At 41.7% G+C, this 11,556-nt stretch overlaps 1 protein-coding gene across 1 annotated transcript in view; it reads right to left on the bottom strand.

Annotated features, from left to right (window-relative positions):
- The window catches only part of LOC101745160 (nuclear hormone receptor HR96), a 15,684-nt gene extending 4,128 nt beyond the window's left edge, over positions 1-11,556 (bottom strand). The window contains exons 1-7 of the mRNA XM_004932950.5: positions 10,572-11,556; positions 7,314-7,448; positions 5,753-5,861; positions 4,066-4,164; positions 2,823-2,948; positions 1,480-1,563; positions 670-882 (exon numbers count right to left, since the gene is read on the bottom strand). Coding sequence (XP_004933007.1) covers positions 670-882; positions 1,480-1,563; positions 2,823-2,948; positions 4,066-4,164; positions 5,753-5,861; positions 7,314-7,448; positions 10,572-11,290 — 1,485 coding nt within the window. The 5' untranslated portion in view covers positions 11,291-11,556. The remainder of the gene's footprint in view (positions 1-669; positions 883-1,479; positions 1,564-2,822; positions 2,949-4,065; positions 4,165-5,752; positions 5,862-7,313; positions 7,449-10,571) is intronic.

Genomic DNA, 11,556 nt, shown 5'->3' with positions numbered 1-11,556 from the left:
ACATTCACAGATATTAAGCAGTTAATAAACTACCGTTATTATACATTTAAATCTGAAGAAACATTAAATAGACAAAATAAAACAAATCGCACGACTTCACACCTCGCGTTTCCGCCAAAAGTCTTAATATTAATATATTCTCAATTTGACCACAGACTAAACAATAACTTAAGTTTGACAATAAACAAAAAAGTATGTATGCGTGTGTTCGTCAAATATATGGTAGTGTGTATAATGTTTTTATTTTTATTTTTTATCATCATCATCATCGCCTTTATCTGTCCACCGCTGGACATAGGCCTTCCTCAATGCCTTCCACAGAATGCAGTTCTTCGCTTTCTGCATCCAACGATTTCCCTCCGTGCGTACTAAGGCGTCGGTCCAGCTGGGTGGAGGACGCCCCTGGTACCCATCCGTGGCTTCCATTCGAGGACTTTCCTGCCATACCTGGCGTCGTTGGCTCGACAGATGTGACCGGCCTATTACCACTTTAGCCTGCTAAGTTTGAGAGCTATTTTTATGTATAATTTAAAAAAAGAATTAGCAGTTTGCATTCCTTCTTAATATTCTTTATAAGTGTGGGAAATGTCATATTCCTTCCTCCGCGCAAGTTTCGTAAAAAGCGGTACAAAGTTGTGGCTCCACGTGTTGGTGTGTGGGAGTGTGTACCTGCTCCAGCTTGACGACGTCGCGGTGCACGAGGCGCGGTCGGTGCGGCGCGAACAGCAGGATGGCGGAGAGGATGAGGATGACGCTCTCGTCGGTGCGCCAGCGCGCGCAGAACGTGCTGATGAAGGCCTCGTGCGAGCGGTAGATGTCGCCCTTGGCCAGCTTCAGCACGTCCGTGCCGATGCGGCCGAACTGCTCCTGGCAGTGCGGGATCTGCGGGCACCGACCTGCGCGTCACTCGCCGCCTCAACCCGACACTATTGGCTAACACCAAAGGATAAGACGTCCGGTGCATTCGTGTGTAGCGATGCACCGGTGTTCGAATCCCGCAGGCGGGTACCAATTTTTCTAATGAAATACGTACTCGACAAATGTTCACGATTGACTTCCACGGTGAAGGAATAACATCGTGTAATAAATTACCGGTGGTAGGATCTATTATGAGTCCGCACGGGTAGTTACAACCGCCCTATTTCCGCCGTGAAGCAGTAATGCGTTTGGATTTAAAGGGCGGGGTTATCTCAAGGTGGGTGGCGGCATTTACGTTGTGGATGTGTGTGGCTCCAGTAACCACTTAACACCAGGTGGACTGTGAGCTAGTCCACCTATCTAAGCAATAAAAAAGACATGTTTCAGGCGACGACGGCTCTACCTTAGTCCGTCTTTTGGATCAGATACGATTAAAGCAATAAAATATACATTTTTTAACTATGGTCTCCTAAAGACCAACAGGATGGTATAGTTTGTTCGAGAACATTCATTCACCCCCCCCCCACCGCCGCTATAGCAGCCCCTCTCTGCACGTCTCACCTTCCACTGATTCCTCTGGCCATCGTAGGTCATTGTGCTCCGAAGCACCATCATCTCTATGCAGCCTCCCTTGAGTAGAGCCACCTGCGAAAAAAAAGACTAATAAGACTAGACTCTTAAAATGAACCTTTTTTCGACTAGTCTCGACTAACAAAGGAAACAGTAATTGTGGCGGGCAGCCAGCATACAACGCAAGATATTTGACAGATGCCTGAATCTCGCTTACGACATTTTCAAGATAAGCTTGCATATATACAAGTTCCGGACAACAACATTTGGACCATCGGTCTACCGAGCAATATCACCCGCTCGGTGGAAGATCTTCCCTTTGTCGTAAATCTACAAACCGGGGTCACCTGTTTGTAGACTTATTGTATATATGCGAACTTATCTTGAAAATATCGTAAGCGAGTTTCAGGCATCTGTCAAATATCTTGCGTTGTATGATGGCTACCGCCACAGTAATGAGTGTAATAATTGAGTTCAGTCTTTCTTGTCGATTTAATCAATTATTAAACTGTTATGTAGGTACTGTTAAAGCTAAGACCTTAGAACGCACATCTCAAGGTATTGCGGCATTTGTTAAAAGTCTACGGGCTCCGGTGACCATTTAACATCAAGTAGGCCCTGAACTCGTCCACCAATTTGCTTGTAAAAAAAGCTACAGCGGTCTTCGTTATTAATCTTACATTAATTGTTAGTGTTGCAGTGACGTGTGGCGGCGAGAGTCATCTCTTGACCGAGAGTGACACTAACAAATGCCGGTTACAGATAAAAATTACAATAAATTAAGTATATTTTCTAAATCATCTAGTAAATGAGTTAGTTAATCAGTTGCGACCGAAATTGTGAAGTATTCGAAATTTGAAAAAAATAGTCAAATTGTATTAAAACACAGTTTAAAAACTAAGATAGAAGACGCTTTAAGTACGACAAATTGATATTGTTACGCCGGTATGAGTAACGCCATCTATCACTGATTAGCTGAAACGAATATCAGAAGAACCAGTGACATCTAGAACGCTGAAGAAGTACACCGCCATCTATTGTCGGATAGCGGAAACACAATACTCGACTTTTGTGGAATATTCTCGATAATTCTAGGGATGTCGTATCGACTATAAAAGCGTTGCAGAGATGGCACGCAGTCAATGAGTTAGTAATCGGATCTACTCGAAGAGAAACAGCGAAAGGATCATCTGAAGCGAATTACGAATTGTAAAGTGTTGTGTAAGTGTTCCAAGTGTTAATACAGTTTTAATTTGTACTTCGGTAGAATTTTTATCTATCCCGAACCCTTGGTCTTGGTGAGGGTAGTGGGTTGCCCCTTCCCTGCACGTTACCTGGTCCTCCTCGCACATGTTCTTGAAGGCGCTAATCTTCTTGGCGATCTTGATGAGGCGGCGTATGGCCACCGCCGTGAGGTTGACGAGCCGGATGAGGCGCGGGTCGTGCTTGCCGCCCGGCTCCTGCACACACACACGCGCAGGTCGAACACCGGGAATATGCTTGCCATTTAATGGTCACTGTGCTGAGTGGGACTTTTTTAACGTTCTCGATAGCGTAGAAGTTAACTCGAATTTGTATGGAGTTGGAACGTTTGCCGCTAGGGGCGCTGTTCGAGAACGCTAAAGACTCTCACTAAGCACACTGGATGTGTTTTGAAGTGAAAACTTCTTTAGAATCGTTGTGATTTCAAACCGGATGCAACGGAAAAAACGACAGGTAAGAGATACAAATACAAAAATGTGTAGGATGAAGCCAGCAAAGAATGAGACAGAAATATACATACTATTTAATACAGCGCCATCTGTGAGATTTTTTAATATTAACGTGTGTATGAAAGCTCTTGTAGTGAATTTTAATTTAGGATTATACGTGAAACTAAAATATCAATTCACAGAGGACGCTACCTTACAATTATTTACTAATGACAAAATTTTACATATACTTAAGACGTTTAGGATAATTGTATTTTAATTTTGGAAGGTTTCACTTCTACCACGCGTGAATTGCACACATCTTTTATTTCAGCCTAATTTTAATTCAAAGGCAACCCTTTTTCAGAATCATTAGATTCCCTTTTGCTACTGCTACCACGTTCACGATAATTCACGCAATAAGCGGTAACCACAGTATACAGAACTCAGCGTGAATGTCCAAAGCCTTGGGACATAGCACGTGCTTGTTTCTCCTGGTCTTGCGGTAGAAACAAGCAAGAGGGCGGTACCGACCCGTGCGAGCCCGCGACGCACCTTGATAGTACAATTAATAATATTTCATTATTTTTTTTAAACATTTTTATGTGGAATTGTTTTTTTTTCCCACCCTTTCCTGATAGCCTTGAGAGGATATTTCAGCATCTCCTGGAGCTCACGGGGCTCAAACCGGGAATGTTGCTAACACTGGCCCTAGCAAGAGCCGTGCTTCGCAGAATCTACCACCGGATCGGAAACGCGACCCACTGAGAAGATCCGGCGAGAAAGTCAGTGGGGTATGTCTGTGGGTTAATGAAATAGTTCAGAAAATCTGTCGACTGTCGCGTGTACTAGCTCGTAGGTCGCTTGACGGTAGGCGTGTACTCACTGCGCTGGCGGAGTCCACGAGCTGCGAGATGTCGTCGTCTATGGGCGCGTTGAGGGCCTTGTTGGCAACGATCAGTTCGTTGAGCTTGGCGCGCTCTACCTGCAACACAGCCCGCGTCACGACCCGACCCGGGTATATAGGGGTCCCAGGGTATAAGAACCAGTGGTCGCCCAGTGGTCTAAATACGACCATCATTGATTTTATCTATACTAATATATAAATCTACAGTGGTTTTTACGGATGTTCCGTTATAACTACTGAACCATGCCTCCGATTGACTTGAAACTTGGTATCCATGTAAAAAATGCATGTACTTAATGGATAGGCTAATATTTATATGAGTGTTGAACTCCCTACACTAGTTGCGGGGGCATTAATGATGAGAACCTTTGTGGGGGTGAGAAATAATAATATTAATTTTAAATGCCCAGCAAAGCGGACGAGTACAGCTAGTATTATATAATAATTGAAGTATAAGTTTGAGCATTATTATGGTTCTATTGTCAAAGACTATACTTCTATAATCACAGATTTCGCCAAGGCTACACTATAGACAAACAATATCAATCTATTCTCAATTTGACTACAGACTTTAACAATAACCAAAAAAGTATATACCTACGCATGTGTGTATCAAATACACCACGTACTTGATACACACAGATGTGTGTAATGTTTTTTTATTAATTTAATGTATTTTTTATGCAAAATTTAAAAAAGCATTAGCATTCTGTACTCTCTATATTTTATATTCTCTATAAGTGTGGAAAATTTCATACTCCTCCGTCCGCGTAATTTTCGTAAAAAAGGGTACAAAGTTTTTGCTTCACGTATTAATATATACATTAATATCTATTCATTTACATATTTATTTAAGGAGACTATAAACTCTTAAGTGCTCAAGTCATGATTACTCTCATGCTTTGAGTTAAAAAGTGACAAAATTGACTTTTAAGTCGTCCACATGGTATGTGTAATAAGACAGGTAGGAAGAGAGTACTATATACTTTAATGAGGCAAATGATTAGGTAATTTAAAGATCAATAAGGGCCAAACATATTTAATTAAAAATATTGGTAATTAAAAATAATTTTCACTAAAAATTATTTTTCTGCATCAGTTAGTCTATTTCTCGACATGGTTTTTTAATCAAATCTGACGATTACGGAGTGCCAAGAGGCGAATGGATTGTCGTCGGTTTATCGACGCGTAGTTACGTCCTGTGACAGTTATCTAGTGTCGCAGGTGTGCCGTGACACCACTCGGCTGCGCGTGAATCACGTTACAAGGTCAACGGTCGATTAATAAAAAAAAACTCATATTTAAAAAAATGAGCGGTCGTCGCTGTTTTGTTTTAAAAGAGATAGACAGGGTTCAGTAGAGGGAGGACACAAGCTCAGGGTCACTACAACCCATACCACTGGACGTGGTTAACCAGCTACAAAAGGTCTTCCTTTTCCATCGGGGTCGACGATGACGACTTAGCTACAATCGAATGTCCCATAAAATTAAATATCTCTTCACATTAAAGCCATAAGGTCCTGTATTCGTTATTACCAAATGTATTAGATGTCTAGGCGAAAGACCCTAAGAGAATGAAACGTCGAGCGTGAAATTGTATTCCATTGTAAGCGCCATTAGGTTCAGATTCGATTGTCAGTTGTAGGGCTGATGCAATGGGGTGTACCTCATTGAGTTCCCGGGACGAGCCGCTACACGAGTTCACTGAAGCGTACGATTCGAATTCTAATTTGATTGCTTCACACAATATCGACTCCATTGAGTTTGGTTCTATCCTGTTGAAAATTATCTTAATAAAATATTTGTACATAACACAGTGAAGTCGTCGTGGCCTAAAGGATAAGACGTCCGGTGCATTCGTGTGTAGCGATGCACCGGTGTTCGAATCCCGCAGGCGGGTACCAATTTTTCTGATGAAATGCGTACTTAACAAATGTTCACGATTGACTTCCACGGTGAAGAAATAACATCGTGTAATAAAAATCAAACCCGCAAAATTATAATTTGCGTAATCACTGGTGGTAGGACCTCTTATGAGTTCGTCCACCACCCTGCCTATTTCTGCCGTGAAGCAGTAACGCGTTTCGGTTTGAAGGGTGGGGTAGCCGTTGTAACTATACTGAAACCTTAGAACTTGTGGGTGGCGCATTTGCGTTGTAGATGTCTATGGGCTCCAGTAACCACTCAATACCAGGTGGGCTCTGAGCTCGTCCTCCGACTAATCAAAAAAAGAAAACTTTCAGTTAAAAACCTCAATCCTCTTGCCTTACTAGAGAGGCAAGCTGACAACGTTATTTTTGCAATGACAAAAACCTTTTTGGGATTTTAACCAATTTTTAAAGAACATTTCAATCTACTGTGACCAAAAAAACATTAATCTTAAAATAATTGGACTTGAAAATAAAAATAATACGCAGGTAATTAGGCCATAGCATAACCCCAGGTGGGCTGTGAGCTCGTATACCGATATAGGCAATAAAAAAAAAACAGTCAAGAGGAGTATTGTTGTTGAATATTGTATTATTATTGTTTTCGTTATCAAAGCAAAACCATTACGTTTAAAGTACAAAATCCTTGACGGAATAATTCACATTTATATTATCCACATGATTTTAACATAGAAACACATTTGCTTTATCAGTAACAAAAGATTTGAATTACTGATTGTTATTATTTTTATCTCAAAGATTGATAAATTACATTTTTTTTATTATTTACTTCATAGTTTATCTAACAAATAAGAATTCACGTCATCGATGTCTGCAGATATACATAATATATCTTATAAAACTTTTATAAGAAGGCATAATGAGTAGTGGCTAATATAATTATAATAATCTATATAATCTTTATAATAATCTAGTCAGAAAAGTTGAAAACCTTGACATATTTGGTGATTCCCTTCCAATATTCAAGAACAAAATTATAAAAAGTTGTTGTTGAACCTCAGCCTCAGCCTTGGTCTGAGTACTCGGGTATTACTGTCCTTGTTGTCTTTCTTTTGTTTTTAATTTATTATTATTATTAATAGTATTGTTAAATCTCTATTGATATATTAATGAAATGCATGCTGTGATTGCCTCTTATTAGAGTTGCAGTTATCAATTGCTCTATACATGTCAATGTTATTTTATGTCTTACTGTAAACCTTGTCGGTAATCCTTAAATAAATAAATAAATTTAGTTTTTTTTAACATTAGTTTATTTACTTAAAGGCATAATATTACCTTTCAACATCTTGAAGGATATCCCTTGCTTTGTTCACATCAGGGTCGGTACTGGTGGAAGGTATCTCTTCACAGACATGTTGTTGTTTCGTCTCTTTAAATGCGGTTGCTGTGTCTCCATTCGTTAAGATTTGTCTGGAATGGATTAAGTTATTTTGAGAAATTTCCATCTATTTCATCTGAACTTCTACTTTTTTAAATTTTAAATATTGCCATATTAGGCAGATGAGCGTACGTCCCACCCGATGGTGAGTGGTTACCGTCGCCCATGGACTTCAGCAATGGCAGGGGCAGAGCCCAACGGTTGCCTACCGTTAAGTATACTCCACAAGCCTCGTTTGAAGAAGGACATCTCATAGCGCTCAGGACACACCGTGGACGGAGCTTATTCCAAAGCCGGATGGTACTGTGGTTAAATAGTTTTTATTAGGTAGGATTGTACTAGATTCTCCATCTCGTTCGAGGCGGCGTGCGTGCTCGCCGGAATGCCTCCCTGGGACCTGGAAGCGCCTCAGGGGGGAGCTGCGCTTCCCAGTGCGGCGGAAGTTCGAGCGCAGAAGCTTTAATCTCGGCGTGTGCCGTGCTCGACGCGTGGTCTCGCCACTTGGAGGACCCCGCGTACGGGCGACGGGTCGTCGACGCGATCCGCCCGGTCCACTCGGACTGGGTGAATCGCGACCGAGGACGTCTCACCTTCCAAGCGACGCAGATGCTCACGGGGCACGGCTGTTTCGGTCGCTACCTGCACCTCGTCGCCCGGACCCGACACCTAAGTGCCACCACTGCCGTGGCTACAACGAGGACACGGCGGATCACACGCTCCCATACTGCCCCGCTTTTGCGGAGCAGTGCTGCGTCCTCGTTGCAAAAACAGGATCAGAGTCCTGGTAGGCGATGCTCGACTTCTGCGAGTCCATTATCTCGCGGAAGGCGGCGGCGAAATGGGAGAGGGAGAGCTCTTCTTTCCTCTCGGCGCCGTGCCACCGCCGCCGAGCCGGGGAACGGAGGGCGGCGCCCGTCCAGCTCCGGCCCCTGTGACGAGCCAGTCTCCTTCCGGTGATGGTCACGGGGCGACCATAGGGGGGTTGAGGCTGCGCCGCACGCTACCGTCACTCTAGCGCACTGGCACCAGGAAAATGGGATGACGCGTCGGCGGCTGCGGCCTGCGATGCGGACCGCGTTGTCGTCGTCGCTGTCGTCGCCGAACGTACTGTGGAAGAGCAACCCGGTCGGCGGTGTATCGCGTTCCGACCCGACAGGCTGGTTCTGGCTCAGCGGGGTATCCCGGAACACCAGCGGCATCGCCCGAGCGGCCTGGTAGGGCCGCCGTACCGCGGAGACCGACGTCGTTGGTTGTCGACTATCGCTTCGACGATCCGTCGGTCGGGCGTCCTAGGCGTGGCGCCGCGAGTCTGGTTGTAGTGTTGATCGCGGGAACCTCTTTACTCTGACCGAGTTCTGACCTCGGGCGGAGATCGGACGTCGGGTGTAAGAGTGCAGTCGTTTAGTGTGGTAGGGCCCTAAAACGTCCTTGGGCCCGCGGTCTGCTCCGAAAATCTGCAGATCGTCAAGTCCCACATACCCCGCGCGCCCCTTAGGCGCGGGGACCTGGTAGGAGGTTCGGCCACTGGCCCGAAAAAAAAGGGGTTCTTAATAGAGCTATAGTGTTATAGACAATGCAAGAAAATTGCCTACTTGAGACAATTAAAGTCTATTAGATGAAACTCATGTGGGCACATTAGGAGATCACATGCCGTATGGGAATCTAAGCTTATTAAAAGTAATTTATAAAAATATGTGCTTATTTATATCTGTTGCAAAGCAATTGAGTGCAGCTGAGCCTACAACATGCCTCAGAGAGGGTGGAGTCAATAAAGTTGTAAGTACTCTCTATGCTATATTGGACTCCTGTAACACAATACCACTGAGGAGAGTGGGCTTGTCTAGTGTTTTGTTTGTTGTAACTTTTTCACAGAGAGGTATAGAAATGCAAAAACTAGGTCGTTTTTGAAGTGGAATTGGTTATCAGAATTTGAGGGTTTTCATGATAAGATAAGTGTGAATCGTAATTGTATGTCGATTTGTTATTTTATTGCCGACTTCAGCTGATCAAATAGACAATCCATATTGGTGGTGGTATGAACATGGCGATGGTTATTGAAGAGAATTGTCTTATTGAAGGGAAGATTAGGTTCACTTGGCAACTTGTTTGTGTAAATTACTCAGCATAATGATGCTGCAACCTTAAACTTAATGAAGTCACAGGCTCCATAGCTTTGGAGTTACACTTCAAATAGAAAAACGAGACTGATTCACAGAAACATTAAGTTACAGACAGTGGCTTAAGCCTTGCAGGTCACAATGTGATCATATATAATTTATCTCAAATTTTGTTTTTCAATTTGTTTGCAAGTTAAATGATGAAATGATTGGAAAAATTGCAATTCCCAAGGATTAAAACACATTGTCTCCACATAAACGTGGGTAGGATGAGTATTATAACTGTCACAATGCTTTTTTGATGTAGATGGACATTTGAGTAGGTCTACCTGGTGACAGCAATACTCACAAAACGTAACAAGATATATGATGGTGCCATTGATCCTTAGCTGCTATCTTAATACACCTTATTAATTTAAAACTTTCATAGATCCATTTTTAATTAATTTTACTGACAGATTAAATACGTCTATCTGCTTGTGACTATCCTTGGTAATGTTGGCTTTGAACATGCATCCTCTCATGAGGGGCAGCATTGTGCATCATAAATGGTTTTTCAAAGTTTCAAGTCATCATGACAAGCTACCTCGCAGGGGCATGACAATATGTAGCAATTTCACAAAATAATATTGTGGTGTTATCAGAGATTGGAGTTTTCAAAGAAATAAAATTCCTCAAGATTACATTTTTTGTGAGGCGAAAAATTTTTAGTCAATAAATTTCAAAATCAATATATTATCTGCTTATCTAGTCACTTCTTTTGGAAAAAGTGAATCATACAACACGACAAAATTTAACAAAATTAGTCTTTCTAGTTAGTAATTACTTTTTGGTTAACTTTATTATTATACTTTGGTACTTAGTTATTTTTTGGTTAACTTTTCATTAATGGAATTTTATGTTTTTTATTGCTTTTGCAGGCAGATGAACATACACCCCATCTGACGGTAAGGGGTTACTATTACTCATGGATGTCAGCAATGCCAGGCGCAGAGGAATACTGCATTACAAATGAGATTTTAAGTTGAATTAAAATACCTTATACTATTTTGTTTGGGGGGCTCCATATATGTGTTACTCTCAACATTATCATACATTTTGTATGAATCCATCATCCTTTGTTCGTACAATGCTTGATCCATTATCTGCTTCTCATCAATAGGGAAGACCTTCATATTGTATTCAGGTTGAACTGGTGGTATTGGAGCATAATTGTACATGGGAGGGGATTGTATTGATGATTCCATGTCATTGTTGAGTGGAGATTGGACTGTGCTGCTTGGACTGCATGTAGTGCTGTTTAAGACATCATATTGTATTGATTCTGGTGGATAATTACTTGTCAAGTTCTCATCATCTTTTTTCATACTCTTTGAACTAGAAACAGCTTCATCACAATCGCTCTTTCTTTTTCTGGCTCGGTTCTCTTCTATTTTTCGCCTTTTTTCTGCTTTGTCCTCCTCCGACATTATAAACTCTTTCACCATACCGACGGCAAAACATTTCTCTAAACGACACTTCTGGCAGAATCTTCTTGTGACCACGGTTATAACACAATTGTTCGTAAACGGACATTTGAATTCTTTACTAGCCAATGCATTTCGACGGAAAAACGCTTTGCAACTCTCACACGAAATGGCATTAAAATTGTAGCCTAACGCTTTATCACCGCACACTAAACATATTTTTTGCAAATTAAGTGGTAGTTCCTTTTTCTGGCTCACGTTTTCTGTTTTATTTTCACCAATATTGTCCATTTTAACTGATAAACACTATGATTGTTTTAACAAACATTGACTTTTGACCTCCACTTCAATACTTTCTCGTTTCTCATAATTCTCGGACTTTCTGGGACTTCATTATGAAAATGCGATATTAATCTATCGAAACGGCGTTATAGAATTATAAAGATAATGCTTAAACTCTTTCTAATAAAGTTTAGATAAATTGGTACTGATTAGGTTACCATACCTAATTATTATCGGATGACTAATGTCACTTGTTGTCAAACAAGATTGTTAAT

Source organism: Bombyx mori, chromosome 26 (assembly GCF_030269925.1).
Source record: "Bombyx mori chromosome 26, ASM3026992v2".
In the NCBI taxonomy this organism is placed as follows: domain Eukaryota; kingdom Metazoa; phylum Arthropoda; class Insecta; order Lepidoptera; family Bombycidae; genus Bombyx; species Bombyx mori.
This window is presented reverse-complemented; position numbering and strand designations above follow the sequence as displayed.